Raw genomic sequence first — 18,879 nt, 5'->3', positions numbered from 1 at the left:
GGCAGGGAGTATTTGTAGGGCCCGCCTGCAGAGCCGATGCACCGGGGTCTGGTCCAGTCAAGTGTGCGTGTATATACTTGCCAAATGAGCAAAGAAAAAATTATTGTTTTCCTTTTCCGGACTTTGTGAACAAAAATATCGGTGGCTGTATATTGCACGTCTCCACTCCATCCTTTGGCTCCATGAATGTAGGCATTTTAACACCACAATATTGTGTATACTAATAATAAAGTGCTAAGATTTTTTGAACTAAAGATACGTTTGAAACACAGGAATTTCACAGAGATCGTACATGAATTTTATAGGAATCAATTCAATATTACAGGCAAAAACTATGAATAGGGAAAAATTTTCCATGTTCGAAGCAGGTCCTAACTATTGTGCTAAGAGCATCTCCATCAAATCTCTTATATTGCATCTCCCATAAATTATTTAAAAGAGTACCTTAAAATTGCTTTGGGGGTATAAGAGGGCACGCTGTTGTAGCAGATTAGATGTCTTGTATGGATTGTCTCCTTTATTTATGATGAGAAAAGTGTATTTTTTTAAAAGACCTCTTAAAAATTATAGATATGTGAGATGACATAGGACTAGGAGATATGTTGCAGCGCCTCTATCTTCTAAATGCTACCTTTTTAGGTACAGGAGATTGATAGCATATCCAGTGGAGATGCTCTAAGATGTGATATATGATTCGATAAGTTGAGGACTTCTTTGAAATGCAGGTTATCATTATAATATAGGAATTTTATAAAATCAATTTAATTTTATAAAAAAGAATATGGGATTTAAGGAAAAATACATGATGCACTTACGAGTGTCACATGTTTAAAGCATCTCCAAGTCTTTTTTAAACTTACTCTCAAAATTATTATTTAGAGAGTCATTTGAATAAAAAATATTATCTATATATTTTCACCCTTCAACGGTTTTTATATATCTCGTGCGCACACTACTAGATAGTTAACCTCACTCTCTATCTTTAGCTAGCGAGACATCCATAATAGAGAATAACAATATTTATAGATTTTAATTAAAAAAGATTGTCGGAGGATATTTTTCATCAAAATATATATTCCTATCAATTATCAATAATGAAGGATATATATATATATATATATATATATATATATATATATATATATATATATATATATATATATATATATATATATATATATATATATATAGTCTTGAAGTTACTCTTATAGGCCAGATTGCTAGAAGCACTCGTATGTGTGCTTGGTGGCCACTTTGAATCGTAGCAAAGAAATAAAACACAAACTATGAAAAATATAGAAAAAGAATCAGGTTGCAAAAACAGATGATTGGAAAAACATAGAAAAGTGACAGAGCGTGCGGTTTTTCCAATCAAGAATTCATGATACATGAATCATAAAATATGGCAATGTTATATTTTATTTCCGACAGCTCTCTTACACACATGAGACCGTTAATGCATAAAACAGTACTATAGCACAATCACAAAGTGCCTTTTATCATCGTTGTTTTCATTTACGACGAAACAAACATCGGTCGTAACTCTATCCTTTTCCAACCTTTCTATCCCTATCCCATTGATCGCTAGGTAGGGACGCCATGGCCCATGGCAATGGGCTACGGCCTTTAAATTCCTGCGTTAGGCTTGAAACATGTAAACTGTATTCTTCTTTTATTTTCCTTTTAAACTATAGTCCTCCATAGTTTCTTTAAAAAGAAATTGTACTAGTGTGTTCCAAGCGGAGTCTGGTTTGGATCCATTAGCACTAAAAATTAGCAAGTAAAATTAGTACTATTTAATCCTAACAGACATGCTAATACGCCTACTAATTATTAGTTGGAGGGTTGCTAACTATTAGTTCTATTAGCAGGTTTAGAGGTGCTAATAGTTCATATGCAATTCAACTCACTATCCAAACCACTTATTAGCATGTGGATCAAAACAATCCCCTGCTTAAAATTAGCAGCTATTAGCTATTAGCTAGCTAATTTTTAGTGCTAATAGATCCAAACATGTCCTTAATTAAACCCTTAATGGAAGGAACAATACTCTCACGCCTCAATCGGTTTTACTGGTTTGTTACAATTTTTTGGAATTTTATTTATTTGTTTCTCAAGGCTGAGTGCTTCACAATTCCGCACATGCAATAAACCTTCTAAGTTCACCATCGTTTTCGACTGGTTTGCTAGTACGAATACGGAAAATTGAAATGTCCATAAATTTCCTAGTGCCAAAAAACCCCCTGAAAGGTTAGCTTTAGCTATCTAGTACAGTACTGTTTACGGAGTAATAATCAATAAGCATAATTTTCACACCTTTATCCCACCTTTCAGGGGTGATGTCATAGTGCTCATGTTCACCATCGAGTTATTAATGTTAGAGAAACAAGCAGAAAAGTCAAATATCTAGTCTAGCCGATGTCCACACAAACATGCATATAGCCATTTTATCATTCTATAAACGTGCGTGCAAAAGTTTACACTAACATCGATTTAGAGAATGATTCGCGGCATTTTATTTTACAAGGTGATGACATGACAATATCGTACATCTCAAATAGTTCAAGGAGTGTTTTCCTTTTCTCTCTCTCGATCGAACATGTAAGGCCTAGTTTAGGTTCAGGAAGTTGGAATTTTGGTTTACTGTAGCACTTTTATTTTTATTTGACAATTAGTGTTTAAACATGGACTAATTAGGCTCAAAACGTTCGTCTCGCAATTTCCCACCAAACTGTGTAATTAATTTTTTTTCGTCTACATTTAATGCTTCATGCATGAGCCGCAAATATTCGATGTGATGGCTACTGTAGCACTTTTTAGGATTTTGGGTTGGAACTAAACATAGGCTAAGCTAGAGAAGTGTGAGTTGTTATTATATTAATGGTAAAAACATGATCAGATCATACGCGTTTTTTTTTTCCGACTCACTGAATTCATTCGTCAAGTAGACAAGGGGTTACAATCGTCGATCAGCAGGTTAGCTGCATAAGCTGGAGCCGAATGCCACACAGCCAGTCTATTAATTTTTATTGGTGTGTCATCTAGATCCATTAACTTTCAAACTGTATTTTTTGGTCTATTAATTTTTGGTGGTGTGTCATCCAAGTCCATTAATTTTTAAATTGCATTTTTAGGTCCTTAAACTTTTTAACTGGTTCACCGTAGGTCCATACCCCTTCGTTTAGCGAATAGATCTGACATGGCAGAAAAAAAAACAGCCACCGTGGAGTACAGGGCGAGATCACCATCCGGAGATAATCTTCAATACAAAGAACCTGATGGGATCACCATCTAGGGTTTCTCGAGCGGCGGCTCGACGGAAAATAAACTACACGATAAAATCCAGTCTAATCTACCCAGTACGAGGCCTAAGGCCATAGGTATAGGCACGTAGACCACCTGACTCAAACAAAACTCGAACTCCACCAGCCCAACTAGGACCGATTGACTCTGAGTCCCTGATTCAGTTAATATGCATGTCACGTCCAAATGCAGCCACCAATTTGATTCATGTACACAGGTACACGTAGGCACTAAAAGCTAGATGCTTGATAAAATATCGTGTATCACAACTGGATAGAAAACTAATGCATGAAAATAATAAAATACTACGACAAGGATGCTAATCACGTTGGGAAAATTTCATTGATAATCTCCACCTACGCAATAATAAGGCATCTCTATAAAATATCTTTGATGACAGTCCAGCAGTCGTAAATTTCTCCATGTCCACAATATATTTATTCTTAAAAATAATAGTCTCAAATTTAAGACAAGATGATATTAACGAATTATCGGCTGCTACATTTGAATTATTGCTACATAAGTCTCCATGAACATCTTGAGAAGCTATGGACTCATCACCTACTCCACAGTGGCTGCTTATTTGTCAGATCTATTCATTAAACGAAGGGATATAGACCTACGATGAACCAGTTAAAAAGTTTAGAGACCCAAAAATACAATTTAAAAGTTGATAGACCTGGATGACACAAGACTAAAAGTTAATGGACCCAAAAATGCAGTTTGAAAGTTGATGGACCTGGTTGACACACCACTAAAAGTTAATGTACCAAAAAATACAGTTTGAAAGTTGATGAACCTAGATGATACACTACCAAATGTTAATGAACCTATGGTGCATTTAACTCTAACAAGTACTGTACACTGGTTAACGGTAATGGATAATATAGTAGTAATAACATAATTGATATATCATCATGTTGTTATTTCTTTTTGGGAGGACTGTATCACTATCTGGTACAAAGTAATGAGCGGCAAATATGTGTGGTTTTATGTAAAGGATTAGGTCCTGTTTGAAACATTAGAATAATATTTTTCTGATCATGCGGTTGTTTCTATGTAATTGAACTTATGAAATTTCTATACATTTTTTATGAAATTTCTGCATTCCAGACGGATGCTCGTCATGTTATATTCATCGTAAGAGAACACTGCAGATTTGGGAGAGCTATAGGTGAGGGTCGCTTGGTTCAAGTAGCGCACTGAATAACAATGAAACGTCAAATCAGCTGGCGTAGGATACGGTAGTCATGTTATACCGGAGTCGTCGATGGGAGTTTGCGTATCTCTACCTTGCTCTTTAGCTTCTATATTTACATTGATTGTATTACTCCTTTTACGGTAGAGATAGCAACGCACTAGTAAAACCGTAGTTGCACATTTAGATAGTTTATCTATTGCATATGTTTTGCTAGGGTTAGAAAAAGAGACCATAGTTTAGAGTTAGAACTTTAAGTTGCCTAATTTACCCCCTCTTAGACGTCACGGTCCCCTTCACATAAGTCTCTATAAACATCTTGAGGAGCCATGGACTCATCACCTACTCCACGGTGGCTACTTTTTTAGCGTGTCATGTCAGATCTATTAGCTAAACAAAGGGGTATAGACCTACGGTGAATCAGTTAAAAAGTTTAGGGATCCAAAAATGCAATTTAAAAATTGATAGACCTGGATGACACACCACCAAAAGTTAATGGACCAAAAAAAAATGCAGTTTGAAAGTTGATGGACCTGGATGACACATCACCAAAAGTTAATGGACCCAAAAATACTGTTTGAAAGTTGATGGATCTAAATGACACACCACCAAAAGTTAATGGAGCTACGGTGCATTTAACTCTAACAAGTACTATACACAGGTTAACGGTAACAGATAATATACTAGTAATAACATAATTGATATATCATCATGTTGTTATTTCTTTTTGGGAGGATTGTATCACTATCTGGTACAAAGTAATGAGCGGCAAATATGTGTGGTTTTATGTAAAGGATTAGGTCCTGTTTGAAACATTAGAATAATATTTTTCTGATCATGCGGTTGTTTCTATGTAATTGAACTTATGAAATTTCTATACATTTTTTATGAAATTTCTGCATTCCAGACGGATGCTCGTCATATTATATTCATCGTAAGAGAACACTGCAGATTTGGGAGAGCTATAGGTGAGGGTCGCTTGGTTCAAGTAGCGCACTGAATAACAATGAAACGTCAGATCAGCTCGCGTAGGATACGGTAGTCAAATCCGTAGCTTTGCTTGAGATGGTAAAAGTAAAGGGCCGGCTGGCTCATCGAACATCTCCAGCTCCAACGATCTGATTTACTGGATATTTCAGATACGTTTGATACTACCAAGCAAACGTATACAACCTTCGGGCCCCGTTCGCTTGTCTTAAAAATGGCTTGTTCGGCTTCTTTTTTCAGCCGGAACAGTATTTTTCTCTCACAACAATTCAGCCGAAACAGTGTTTTCCAGTCAGTTTCAGTCAAATTTCAGACCAGCGAACGGGGCCGAAACGAGACGGCAGATGCGAGAGCACCTGGAGCGGTGGCAATGGCATGCGACTACTATGCATAATGCATGCCAGATTGCCAGGCACCAACGCACCAGATAGCGACGGGAGCAGAGCAGATGCAGGCGCTGCGGCCGGAGCAGCGACTTGCATCGTCGTCGTCCGCGAAAAGCCGCTGCGAGCTGGGCCGAGGAGCGGCCGGACTGAGCCAGAGGCATCGCATGCACGGCGCGGGCACGGTTGACCGGCCGCCCGGAGCACCGGAGACCGGACTTGGCTTCAGTTCCGTTCCATGATCCCCATGCGTTGACCTGGTGTCCAGTTGGTTCCACTTTTCGTCTCTGCCACGGATTCCATTCCACCCCCATGGATTCCCCAATCCGAGGCACGGATCCAGAGCCTGTTCGCTTGCTCGTAAACGATCATAAATTTCTAGCCAGAAACAGTGTTTTTCTCTCACACCAAACCAGCCAGCAGTAAATAATCCACGATACGATACGGCCTCCCGAACAGGCTGCCACTCCACGGATTGTAGAGGATGCGATTTGTAACTCCAAAATGACCGTTAAACAATACGAGGAGTACCTATGATGCAGGGCACAGGATAAGAACTCCAGAACGCCGGTTGCAGAGGACGAACTGCAGGCGACCAAGGACAGATGCATCGCCGAGGCACGTGCCATGTCCAAAGGTTCGAAGCAAGCAACAATCTCAAGGCTGAGCTGAGGTGTAAAGAAGTGAAAGAGGCAGTGCGGGCACTTCAGACTCGCAGTGCCCTGCTCCCGTCATTCCACGTCCCATGTCAAAGGCTCGATCCGCAAAAACGTCGGTGCGGTGCCATTTTTCTCGGAAAAGAAACATAATACAGCATCGCTATTGGTGCGACACTGCAGGCAGCCACCTGTCCTCACAAAGTTCAGTTCAGTTCAGACAACCATCCATCATGGTTCAGAGTTCATGAAGCTCATCATATGCAATGCGTTCTCTGACCTGACGGTACTGCAGAGCTTGCATCCTTGACAGCTTCAACTGTCGGTGCCATCTGCAAAAACAAGGCGAAGAAAAACAAGCAACAACCCTTTGAAAATCTGATCGAAGAGGACTTAGATTTCCCTACAAAAAAAGAAAAGAAGAGTATGGGAAGCACGTACTTTACAGTCGTGCGAGCGCAAGTACAATTCCACGTTTCAACTGGAATAAGTCACTGCCATTTTCCAAGATGTGAGGCAGGACGGTGTTGCTGCGGTCTCCATGCATTCAGTAGCACTGTAGCAGCTTGTACACCGGCATCACAAAAGCGGCATTGATGCCTGATGCGTGAAGTGAAAGATGGCAATTTCTCAAAATTCTTACCAGCGGAACCACTGCGCATGCATGGCATCTTTCCTTTCCTCCCAAGCGACAAGGAGCATGCCTTCCTTTGCCAGGTTTCCATGCATGCCTGTAATCATTGTTCATGGAGACTCACCACAATTGCCTTTAGATTCGGATTCTTCCTTTAGCTGCGTCTAGGAATGACACCCAATCAGCTGCTACTGAGTCTGGCCACGTCCACGTCTGTGGACTTCAGATCTTTGGTTCAGCCTTCTCTAGTTCTTAGAGCCCTGAGCCCCTGATTGCATTTCGATGGTCCTTTCATTCTTACTACAAGATACTGAGACAATTGTTTCATCTCATGCCAACTTGTATCAGCTTTCCTGCTCTGTCTTGCACTGTTTACGATCTTGGTGACTACTTGCTTCATGCTCTGACCTCCTTTTAAGTTTTGTTCTTTTCATGGCTTATGTGTCATGCCTTGCAGTTCATACCTTTTTCTGATCCAGAAAAAAAGAATAAGCTTCAACGACTACAGAAATGACTTGGCAACTGTGATATTAGGATGCATTTGGTATGAATCCGAATTCTCGTAGAAATGCTTTGGATATGAATTCTAGTAGGAACATTTTTATGATGAATCAGAATCAGTTTAATGGTTAGTAGGTTGAATTCTGATTTTTTAAAAAAAATATTTTCATTAAAATCATATAAATGAAAACATGTTAAAAAAATTCACAACTTTTTTATGGGGAAAGAACAGCTTAAATGCAGCCATTTAAACTTGTTACACTTAAAAATGATTAACTGAAAAAATACGATTGCTAGTAGAGAGGGTAGAGAGGGGGGACCTAAGAAACGGAATCAGGCAAAACTACTCGGACATTTCTGGCTGCTAGTATAGGCAGAAAGAGGAGAATCGATTAAGTGAAACGTTTCTCTACCTACCTGTTTGGCAGCAACTCTAGCATTTCACAGGAGAATCGGAACCGCTCAGACCTGCCAAACGGGCTTAGTATTGAGTTTGATCCTAGGTGGTTAGTATAGCCTTCCCTTTGGTAACAGTAACAAGCTCACCAAAAGTCCAAAATATTAAATTTCATCTTTCTGGACAAGTTTAAAGTTTTAGTATCTTCATTGATTTCTTCAGGCTTACATGCTTACTCTGCACAAATGAGGTCAGCCGATCTTGTTCTGATTAAAAAAAAGGTCAACTGTAGGACATCCAGTGGTAACCTTCTTGAATTGGCTTCAGTAAACCCTTTGGGTTTTTTGTTTCCAACGCAATGCAGTCTGCAGTGTTGGGTACACACTTAGTGGACATCCATTCAATACGCTTTCTTCCGCCTGAAACAAAATGTTTAGATGAGTAGGCCTAGTTCATACAGTTTATCAAGTGCATAAGTTATAGCATCAGGTAAACACATCTGGTATGCTCTAAAACTTAAAAAAGACATGGAAATATGGAATTATGTTTAAACCTTGGTTTATTAGAAAATGTGTTTATTTTGGATTGCATTGAATCACCAGAACAAATATCTAGCATGACAGCAAGAAAAGAGAACAGTAGTAGTGTGAAGAAAGAGAGCACATATCTAGCTAACACTCTTCAAGAATGTGAAGGAGTGAAGGAAGGTCCTGTTCAAACTAGTCCCTAGATATTTTTTTTTTCTAAAAAAATATATATTCAAGAAATGTCTCATCAGTGCAAGGAAATTACATTCAAGAAGCTAATATGTTAAAACAATTACCAGGCCAGTTGAGTTATTTGCACTTGTAACAAGAACCTCATCCTCTTTAGATGTGTATTCAGATGATTGCTTGAAACAGATGAGCCCTTAAGCTACCACTGCAAAATCACACGATGGCAAATAGTTCGTTCAGTGTTCATAACGCCTGTCAAAAACAAGTAGAAGCATGCAGCAGACTGGATCACAACAGTGCTCATAAGCTTTCACAATTCTCTCCTAGCTCACTGAAACGTTCCCTGGGAAAAGTTGAAAGTGAAAAGAATTGTCGGAGTGAATAAGATTAAGAGCTGAAAAAGGCAAGCCATGCTTCTCCTGATGGTCACCTGAATAAACATAGCAGTACAACCACAGCAGATCAAATCAATTAAAGCACAATGTGCCTTAGGAACTCGAGGACTACTAATTTCCAAAAGAAGCTCAGCTGTACGTTCAAAAAAAAGAAGCTCAGCTGGAGGTACATTTGTAACTTTGTCCAGACCATTTTTGTTAGATCAGATGAGAAAGTGATCTTTTATCATTAAGTCATACTGATGCTACTCTATTACATAATGGCTTAGAGAAAGAGAAAGACTGTACTCAAACCATAGAAGAAAATGGAGACTGAAACACAGCAAGATAGCTAGGCAGGTACAAATTAAAGAAGTGCTAGTTAACATAACAGAGGAATCAGCATCAGCCAAAACTGTCTTGCATCAATGGTCAGATATCATGATCCAGTGGACAGAAAAAGACTATAGAAAAAAGACTATCTTCCAAATTCCTCTTTGAAATATTCCCCGCATTGAAAACCCATGAAGAAAGGACATGACCAGCTTCTAAACAGCAGCAGGTGTGATATGACCTGCTTCAAATGGCAAAAGAGATGTCTCTGGAAACCTCTTCAAGTGCTGATATACTTTGGAGTGCTTCGACAAGCAGGTGAGCAGTGAGTTCTGAACTTCACTGGATTTAACTCGGAAGAGAACTGCACATTTAGTTCTACCAATTAGAACATTACTGGTACTAAATATTAGCTATAATTTTAAGAAAACAAAATGATAGCCTGAGGATGCATAACTCTATATCATGCCTACTATGAAGAACAACCTACCCCCGCTACTACTGGTAACCTCCCACTAAGTCAGATCCGAAATCTGTGTGGAGCTGAACAATTATATAAGCATACAAATCATTTAGTTGAAAAGAAAAGATGTATCACTTTCTCTTGCACATTTTCTTATCTAGTGGCTGCACTAGAGAGTAGACACTCTGTTGGGTGAACAACTAAACTAAATGTGCTTAGCACAATTTCAAATAACAAAAAAAATCAATATATATGCAGTGTTATTATCATATTATGTCTTGTCCTCTGACTCTTGAGCCTTGCTGATCTTTTTTTTCTTAAAAATCATAATGGTTTCCTTTTGCCAAAGTAGAGCTCAAATTAAGTAGTTTACTTTTTTAAAAAATTATTGCCAAAAGTTGTTCCCAATCTAATTTTGCCACATGACATGCACAGTCGTTTATTATGAATTAGAAGAGCTTGGGCTTGATGTTAGATAATCTGCAAAGACAGAATAACAAAAAAACTTGACCATGGGGGAACATGTTCCCTTGGGCTTGTGTTGACGTCGGAAGTGATCCGAATCACATACTAACAGGGCCTTGGACGCCCGGGCCGCTACGGACCGAAGAACGCAACGAAGATATCACTCTTTCGTGGTGAAGAACGGAGAGGTTTACAAGCAAACCACCAAAGGATAACCAATATGCTTGCGTGACGAAGAACCGGCTAGTTTTCAGGTAAACTAGCAAAGAAACCGTCGAAGCTCTCGCCCGAGAGGGGCCTTGTCAGGGCAAGGACGTCGCCAAGTTGCCCTTGGTCTGCCAGCAAGCCTAGGGCGCCATCCTTGGTCGTGGATCGAGGGATGAACAACATGGAGGTTGGAGAAGAGGGTAAAAGGGAGTTTGTAGATTGGTTTGTATGACGATTGGATAAATGGGAACTCAATTGGCCATGTACCTAAGGGGTAGGGGTGGTCTTATCCCATAGGAAAACCAATGTGGTACTATTATTTTGCCGCTTTATGGAGTTTTCTTTAGATTTGGCCAAAACTATCATGGGCCTATTTAAATTGGCTTGGGCCCAATTTGAGTGTCAACACTTTGTCTTGAGAGAGGAGAGTACCAAACCCTTTAGGGTGGTGCTCACACGAGCTTCAAGCATCAGGGTTCAAGACCAGGAACTTGAAAGCAGAAAGCATCACAAAAATTTCTAAGCTAATGACAGTGCTTGGTCAAGGCCTCATAGTTATTTGCAAGATGTAACTTCAATCAGTAGAAGCACACCTGCTGTGTTCTGGATGAGTGATGACCAAATTCCTAGAAGATGATGGGCTATTTTACGTAAATGATGTCCTCCTCATCTGGCTCATCTGCATCCCAGTCACCATCTTCTTCCTTTGATATATATGAACCATCTACATCTCCCTCCCCTTCTTTTCCTTCTTGTTGCTCCCTTTCCTCCTTTAGTTTGTCAAGTATAGCAAGGATCTATAAAGACAGAAATATTCAGTCAATATTTTACCAACATAGAAATACTTAAAAAACATTTGTGGCGATACACCTCCTGGAGCCCATCAAATTGTTTATGTTGAGATACAATTGCCTCGGACAGGCCTTATGGTCCTTATCCCCATAAAGCATAAAGATGATTCTAATTTTCACCAAAAAATTGCAGTGCACAAGTGCACATACTCTTTCCACTTTGAAGTTCAAAAAATATGCAGAACACTATCCCTGTCTCACAATTTGTAGGGGAATGACAAATTCAATGGCGAATAAAGGATAGACATTTATTTGGTGCATGTGTGCGTTTTTGGGTGTAGGGGGTGATTAGCATTAGCATATGTTGTGGCGAGCAGATCAATCACGACATTGTTGAGATACAAATTCGCAGTACTGAACAATATTACAATAGTATATCAAGAGCATGTATTGAGTTCAATGTAAACGACAATTGCTGGTCTGTGATGCCAATAATGGGAACAGGCACCATGTGCAGCGAATATGATATGTACATAGTAATTATAAGGCAATGAAAAGGAATGAATAACAGAGTTCACAGCATGCAAAAATAAGTGAATTCGAATCACATACCCTGCTTCCACGCTCCATGGACTCATCCTCGATGAACCTTATCTCCGGCGTGAGGCGGAGCTTCATCCGCTTGCCTACCTGGCTCCTCACGTACTTGGTCTTGGCCTTGAGCCCCTCAATAGCCACCTCCTTCCCCCTCTCGTCCCCAAACACGGACACGTAGACCTTGCACACCTGCGCACACCGGAACTCAGCACCACCTGCGCAAAGCCGACCGCCATTTGAGCGCGTGAGCGGCGGGTGGCCTGACCTGGAGGTCGTTGGAGAGCTCGACGTCGGCGATGGTGGTGAGCGACGAGAGGTAGCGGTCGGCGCCGAGCGCGGCCTCGGGGAGCACGGCGCGCTGCAGGACGGGGTCGCGGGTGAGCATGTCGGCGAGCTCCCGCTGGATCTGCTTCGCCACCATCCGCACCCGCCGCTCCTTCGCCATGCACCGCACCACGCGCAGCGACGACGGCGGCGGCCGCAGCGAAGACGGCGGAAGCCGCGCGAGCGAAGGAGCACGCGGCGGGGCCGGCGGAGCCAGGGGGCGGCACGGGAACATCGCGCCGGAAGGCGGAAGGTTCGATCGATCGGTGGAGAGCGCGGGTGGGACGGAGCGGGAGCGGCGCCGGCGAAGGGGATAGTGTTGCCGGGTCCAGTTCAGCAATATCTTTATATTTTTATTATACTCCATTTATTTATTTGTTTGTTTTAAAAATATTTTAAAGAAACACTGAATTTATCTAACGTTTTCTGCAAAAGTTCACCAATTCCTGCTTTCTGCTTCCCAAAGTAATGTGATGAAGCATCTGCATCTCTATATAAACCGTCATTGTAATTTCTCTTGAGAAAATCCAATAATCCAAACATCTAAGCATTTGATGAAATTGTTATTCTTTTTTCAAAAAATACTTGCACAAATTAAGCTCTCACAAAACATTATAATATAATAGGAAAAAAAATCAAATATCGCCCGTGGACTGGAAATGCAAAGGCAAAGGAGCCCACAGCCCCACACCTTCCAATTACCAGCACAGAATACAAGCCCAGAACTGCCAGCCCATTCTCACAGTCTAAGCCCAAAGCCCAAAGCGCAACCCTCGTGAGGCCGTGATCTTCTAAGGCCCAGGTGTCTGTTCCCTTCCCCACGTCCCCGAGTCGAGCTAGTCGCCGCCAGCAACGCGCCACGCCGCTCACAGGCTCACAGCGCTCTCGCTCCCGCTCCCGCCTTGCTATCCCTTAACCCTAGCCGCCGCCGCCGCCGCCGCGCCAACCACAGCAACCTCCCGCCGGCGATGGCGAAGGAGAAGAAGCGGAAGCAGCCTCCCACCGACGCGGCGTCGCCCCCGGGCGACGAGCGCGAGGGGAGGAGCGAGCGGAAGGGCAAGAAGGCCAGGAAGGAGAAGGCGGAGGCGATACTGCCGTCGCAGATCAAGAACAAGGACAAGCGCCGCGAGGTGCACGCTAAACTTAAGCGAGAGAAGAAGGCCCAGAAGCGCGCGCTCGCCCACGAGCGCGGACAGGCCGTCCGCCGCGCCGAAGAGCTCGGGGAGCAGGCAAGCGAGCGCTCTTCGAACTGCCCATGCCACCTGTAGAGCTTGTAGTTTTTGGTTCGGTTTGGTTCTGATTGCTTCGGGTGTTTGCAGCCGCCGGAGAGGCAGGTTCCCCGGACGATCGAGAACACCCGGGAGCCCGATGAGACTGTGTGCCGGCCCGACGACCAGGAGGTCCGTATATCATTCTTGATGACACCACGCTTACATAACATTATAAGTCTGCGTAAATACCGACTGATATGCTTAATTTAGTGCAGAACTAACAAACACAGTACTTGTGGGGATCCATATTTAGGTTACTAATGCCCATATGTACTCTAGAAAAAACTATGAATGTCAAATTAGTAGTGACAATGTTTACAGAATGAAAAGTCACAGCTGAAATGAATTGCAAAGCATAAGAGTGACAATGAGATCATTTATATTGTAGGACAACTAAGACTCGCTTTCCTTGACCTAATGATCCAGTCTAGTTTGGATGTGCATCACCATCTTATGTACCTGACTGCACTTTTTCATCTTTCTCTTGTTGCTAGTAATTTGTTAGCTGCTCTCTAAGCTTTTCTTGTGCATTGTGTCCACTGTTCAACTTGATTTTCTTCGGGATGCTAAAAAAAATACTTGATTTTCTTCGGGGATGCAGTAACACTCTCTTTTGGAAACTATTAGGAACCTCTGTTAGTCTATTATGTCTTTGCGGATGAATGCTCATTTGGATCGCTGTGTCAATTTTACTCAATCTAAAGTTCTGTATTCAAATTTTGGGATTGTGTTCAATGATTTACTTAGACCACTATTTCAACCCAGCTCAATTTCTAGATTTGTGAATTATGGAATAACTTTTCATGTCTGCAGCTGTTTGCAGGAAATGATGCGGATGAATTCAATGCAGTTCTAAAGCAGCACATAACCCCGAAAATATTGATTACGACATGCCGCTTCAATTCTGGGGTATTTATTTTCTATGCTTATCCCTTCTCTCCATGAATTTCTACTCCATATCTTATTCTGCTGATTTTCAGTTTGTGATGATTTCATGTTTTTATATTCTTCCTACAACATTGCATGATTTAACAATATACCTTCTGCTGCGTATATCCAGAGGGGGCCTGCATTTATTGACGAGTTAATGCAAGTGATACCGAATTCCCATTATGTAAAAAGGGGAACATATGAACTCAAGAAAGTATGTCATTTTACGGATTTAATTTTTAATTTAATTGGTTCAACAAGGCACCTTTATAAATTCATTCAAACACATTTGTTTTCAGATTGTGGAATATGCAAAGGATAGGGATTTCACCTCACTTATTGTTGTCCACACAAATCGAAGGGAACCTGGTATGAATTCATCATATTGGTGCTAAAAGTTCTTGAACTTCATCTTGCTTGTGACATCTGGTTGGTTTTTATGTGCCAGATGCTCTACTTATCATTGGGCTACCTGATGGCCCTACGGCACATTTCAAACTATCCAAACTTGTTCTTCGGAAGGACATAAAGGTACTATATCTGTTGTTTGGTGCTATATTTCGTGTACTTATTATTGTTGGTTCTATAATTTGTTTCCTGCATTTTGTGGTCATCGCAATGTAACAGTTATGTTTTGGGAACTTTTGTTGAATTGAAATTTTTTGTGGATGCTCATGCCTACAATTTACAAAGAACTTGTTGTATGGCTTGAGCAGCTGATCCATTTTCAGCCTGAAAACAAAAAAAAAAGCCTGAGCCTGTGATGAAACCTTATAAAAAGATATAAAAATATTACTATCTTGTTAGTTTACATTATTAGGAATATTTATCAGACTCCAAATAATAAAAATTGCAATATTTACATTTACATATTTTTGGGCGCGTACAGGTTAATAACCCTGACCTCAGGGAAAAATCAGATCAGACCAGTTTGCCCACGAACCTTTAGTTTTTTTACAGAATTGTGGAAATGGGGATTGAATTTTGGTGCCCTTATCACAAATTAGGCCAAAGTAATGTTAGTTGGTCATCCAGTAGATTTTTACATGAATTGTTGTTTATTGTCTCTATTCCCCAAACAGTTTCTCTGATATTTTAGTTGGAACCTATGATGTTTTTTTTTTTGGTGTCGTGATCTGCTAAGCATTATAGTAAACACTTGTCAGAGACCACAATAAACTTGTATGCAGTAGATTGCTCTTGTTCCAGACGCATCTACATGATATTGTGTCTCCACTCTACAGAAGTACCTAGATTGTTCCTAATAAGCCCTAGCTAAACCCCTTCACGTTTGAACTCCCAGTTTTATGTTATGTAAGGAAGGCAATGTGGATCTCAACAATGCTATGTTTGATACATAGGCATATTAGCAAAGAGGTCATGCATGATGCATGGCAGATGGCACAAAGATGAACGATATTGAATTATTTATTCAGGTGGTTCATACAGCACCTGAAATGGTAAAGCATTGAGGCATGACCACTTTGACATGATTTCACAATCAACTTTCGAGACAAAAAGGTTGTCCCTAGTTTGCCTTAGCCATATGAGTTATGTGCCCCAAAACCAAACTATATGGCTATGTTTGGTGTCATATGGCATGTCTGCTATAGGTTGGTACATGTCTCTTTCTGACATGCCATGTCCTTGTTTTAATTTTCCACGCTTTACAGTGTTGTATTGAATTATTGCATGGATGAAGTTGGTTAGTAACTGTTTAATGCCTTCTAGATTGATGTAAAGAGATGAAAGTTATCTTACCTGGAGCTGGAGGACATGCTTCCTCTGGATTTTTCTAGCTAGTAGCACATTGTATGCCAAGATCTGTTTGTTATTTTTAGTGTGATCAGTGTGTTTATTATGCTCTTAAACGGCATTTGGTCATCCAATTTATCTTTTCTATATGTTAAGTTAGTGAAGCAGAACCCTTTTTTGTGCATGGAGTGTACCTGGACATTGTACAGTATGGAGCATTTTTTGTTATGTTGGTTTACATTTTTGTCTGCTCTTTATATTACAGAACCATGGCAACCCTACAAGTCATAAGCCAGAGCTAGTATTGAACAATTTCACTACACGCCTTGGTCATCGTGTTGGAAGGTGATCTGAAACTTATACCTCTTTTTTAATTTATTTATGAAAGGCTGCTGCCTCTTTCCAGTAGTTTGCTAGTTTGGATTCTCTGTTTTTTTTCCTTACATGTCTTTCTTGCCTCTTTCATTCTTCAGGATGATACAATCTCTCTTCCCTCAAGACCCCAATTTCCGTGGGCGCCGTGTTGTGACCTTCCATAATCAGCGAGACTACATATTTTTCCGTCATCACAGGTGCTCATATAAAATGCAATTAGGATAGGGGCTTTGTGCGGAGAGTTGTGTTTTGCAACTGCTGTACGCTGGGTGCCTGGGTGTATGTCTAGTTATCTATTATCTACCTTTATGAAAAATGGTTAATTTTTAGTAAACACAAATTTGTTATTGCCTAAGCTTATAGGCAAAGCTGATTTTTGCGGAATGACTTTTAGTGCCTGGTAATTATACAGCCAGCATTTTAACCTTTGCCATGGACCGTTCATACTAGGTACATCTTCGAGACAAAAGAAAAGAAGGTTGCTTCGAAGGACAAGAAGGCTAAGACATCTGAAAGCAAAAGCGAATCTGAGAAGCAAGTGATTTGTCGCCTTCAGGTAGGTCAACTTCTACTCCACCAACAGTTTTACTGTAAGCATTTTCATTTATGTTTCAGAAATCAAGCGGCCTTAAATTGTCAACTGGTTCAATTGTTGATTGCGCACGATCAATTTGTGCTTCATTTCTTTAGAAAAAAATATGTTGCCACAGCAATATCCACGATGCATCATCCTGAATACACGAACATGGGGTTGAGTATGTTTCCAGGCTAGCCATTCCTTTCTCCAGTGCCTATCAATGGCCACTGTTTATTATGATATATCTGCTTTTACGATATCACTATCCTGCCAGTTAGATGTTAGGGAACTCCATCTCTAATCCTCAGCAGCAGCTAAAGCCTAAAGGAGCTCACTTTAGATCTTGGCTGCTCTCTCTGCATTATTGGCACCCCCATTATCTGTAGCAGTAAAGCCCCCAAACTGTTTTGTGATGGCACAGGAATGTGGACCTCGCTTCGTTCTAAAGCTGCTCACCTTGCAACATGGGACCTTCGACACGAAAAGTGGAGAGTACGAGTGGGTTCACAAGGTACTACTGTTCGCCGTTGATTTATTTACCATGTCACGTCCACCCCTACAACTCCATGTGATGTTCTTCTGACATGTGCGCTTGATTTTATGCAAATCGATCACAGCCGGATATGGATACGAGCAGGAGGAGATTCTTCTTGTGATGGAGATCGTGGCTGGAGACCTGGTGTCCAAGTCCGACCTGGTGAAAATGCTGCGATCGTTCTTGTTTTTCTTAAAAGAAATCTCTGTAGAGAGGATGCTTTGCATGTAGAATCGACAATCGCTTGACGCCTGTTGAAGCAATTTTGTGGATCCATCCATTGATCAAGTAATACAAAGTTCTGTTCCTGTCGAAATTTCTGTGTGAAATGTTGCAAAAGGCGCGCTTCGTTTCTATCTGATCCCTGGACTCTGGTTTCGGCGCGAGATACTGGGTGGGAATCAATGTCACGCAAGGTCGCCGTCACGCATCCAATCCTAGAGGTGGATTGCATTACGTGACACCTAATTGTTTCACACCCTCCAATCACCATCAAACGACTTATCATCGCCTGCCCCCATGTTGGTGTTGCTGCCCGTGATCGAATTCCTTTTCCAGCCCGAGGCTATGAATGATCTGAGCTGTTGAACTGGGATGCGTTTTCCGAGAAAACGAAACAAATCTGAGCTACCAGAAGAGGAGAAGGGCAACGGTGCCTGTAGCAGCAGCAGTTGAGGGCACACATGACACATGGATGGGGGTCCATCTCCATTCCAAGCAGAAGCAGCACTGCAGAGGCTCCCAGGCCAGGCAGGCGATGGGCGAACGTACATCCGTGCAGGGCGGGTCGTACGACAGCTCGTGCGGTCTGCCACCCTAGCGGCTAGCGCTCAAACTGAGCTGGCCTGGGCGGAGGCCCGTGGCCGCGCGAAGCCGCCCGATGAGATGCCAGGGCCGCCGGCCGCGTCAGTTATTGCCACCCGCCTGCTGCCGCCCCCTGTTCCTGCGGTGGTCCGGCTCCTTCGGGTCCTTCCGGCCCCCGCACGCGCTCGGGCGTCCCGCGGCCACGAGCGTCCGCACATGGGCTGCCCGGCCCCCCGGCGCCATGCCATGTTACCTGGCCTGCCTGCAGGAACGAACGGACGGACGAGGAGGACCGTCCTCTGG

General features: G+C 41.7%; 2 protein-coding genes across 4 annotated transcripts; one reads left to right on the top strand and one right to left on the bottom strand.

The window, feature by feature from the left end:
* Nucleotides 1–5,696: 5,696 nt before the first annotated feature.
* Nucleotides 5,697–12,648, bottom strand: LOC136528275 (probable ribosome-binding factor A, chloroplastic). Of its 3 annotated transcripts, XR_010777040.1 has the most exons (8): nucleotides 12,271–12,648; nucleotides 12,021–12,194; nucleotides 11,211–11,414; nucleotides 8,883–8,980; nucleotides 8,080–8,478; nucleotides 6,969–7,631; nucleotides 6,808–6,859; nucleotides 5,697–6,718 (listed from the first exon to the last, which is right to left on the bottom strand). XR_010777040.1 is itself a non-coding variant. In XM_066521203.1 (4 exons), the coding sequence occupies exons 1-3, from the start codon at nucleotides 12,562–12,564 to the stop codon at nucleotides 11,259–11,261; spliced, it is 624 nt and encodes a 207-aa protein (XP_066377300.1). In that variant the 5' UTR covers nucleotides 12,565–12,648; the 3' UTR covers nucleotides 8,992–9,846; nucleotides 11,211–11,258. The 3 variants fall into 3 exon arrangements, 1 of the variants encoding a protein (XP_066377300.1); XR_010777039.1 differs by having other exon boundaries at nucleotides 5,697–6,859; XM_066521203.1 differs by lacking the exons at nucleotides 5,697–6,718; nucleotides 6,808–6,859; nucleotides 6,969–7,631; nucleotides 8,080–8,478; nucleotides 8,883–8,980 and adding an exon at nucleotides 8,992–9,846.
* A 492-nt stretch (nucleotides 12,649–13,140) lies between these two features.
* LOC136527984 (uncharacterized) lies at nucleotides 13,141–18,088 on the top strand. The gene is made up of 11 exons (XM_066520855.1): nucleotides 13,141–13,558; nucleotides 13,649–13,729; nucleotides 14,414–14,509; nucleotides 14,661–14,744; nucleotides 14,830–14,899; nucleotides 14,979–15,061; nucleotides 16,551–16,630; nucleotides 16,759–16,857; nucleotides 17,111–17,216; nucleotides 17,659–17,748; nucleotides 17,855–18,088. Exons 1-11 carry the CDS (start codon nucleotides 13,298–13,300, stop codon nucleotides 17,891–17,893), a joined length of 1,089 nt encoding a protein of 362 aa, XP_066376952.1. The 5' UTR covers nucleotides 13,141–13,297; the 3' UTR covers nucleotides 17,894–18,088.
* The last annotated feature ends 791 nt before the right edge of the window (nucleotides 18,089–18,879 follow it).

The sequence above is a fragment of the Miscanthus floridulus genome, chromosome 19, assembly GCF_019320115.1.
Source record: "Miscanthus floridulus cultivar M001 chromosome 19, ASM1932011v1, whole genome shotgun sequence".
In the NCBI taxonomy this organism is placed as follows: Eukaryota; Viridiplantae; Streptophyta; class Magnoliopsida; order Poales; family Poaceae; genus Miscanthus; species Miscanthus floridulus.
The sequence above is the reverse complement of the archived record's forward strand: the minus strand, read 5'-3'. Positions and strand labels throughout refer to the sequence as shown.

Bases quoted from the DNA above. Each gene is read 5' to 3' on its own strand.
- LOC136528275 (XM_066521203.1), bottom strand. From the start codon at position 12,564: ATGTTCCCGTGCCGCCCCCTGGCTCCGCCGGCCCCGCCGCGTGCTCCT. The intron at 12,195-12,270 runs GTCAGGCCACCC...CGGTGTGCGCAG, and splicing joins AGCTCTCCAACGACCTCCAG to GTGTGCAAGGTCTACGTGTC. The intron at 11,415-12,020 runs GTATGTGATTCG...CTGTCTTTATAG, and splicing joins CCATGGAGCGTGGAAGCAGG to ATCCTTGCTATACTTGACAA.
- LOC136527984 (XM_066520855.1), top strand. From the start codon at position 13,298: ATGGCGAAGGAGAAGAAGCGGAAGCAGCCTCCCACCGACGCGGCGTCG. The intron at 17,217-17,658 runs GTAGGTCAACTT...GTGATGGCACAG, and splicing joins AAGTGATTTGTCGCCTTCAG to GAATGTGGACCTCGCTTCGT. The intron at 17,749-17,854 runs GTACTACTGTTC...AATCGATCACAG, and splicing joins AGTACGAGTGGGTTCACAAG to CCGGATATGGATACGAGCAG.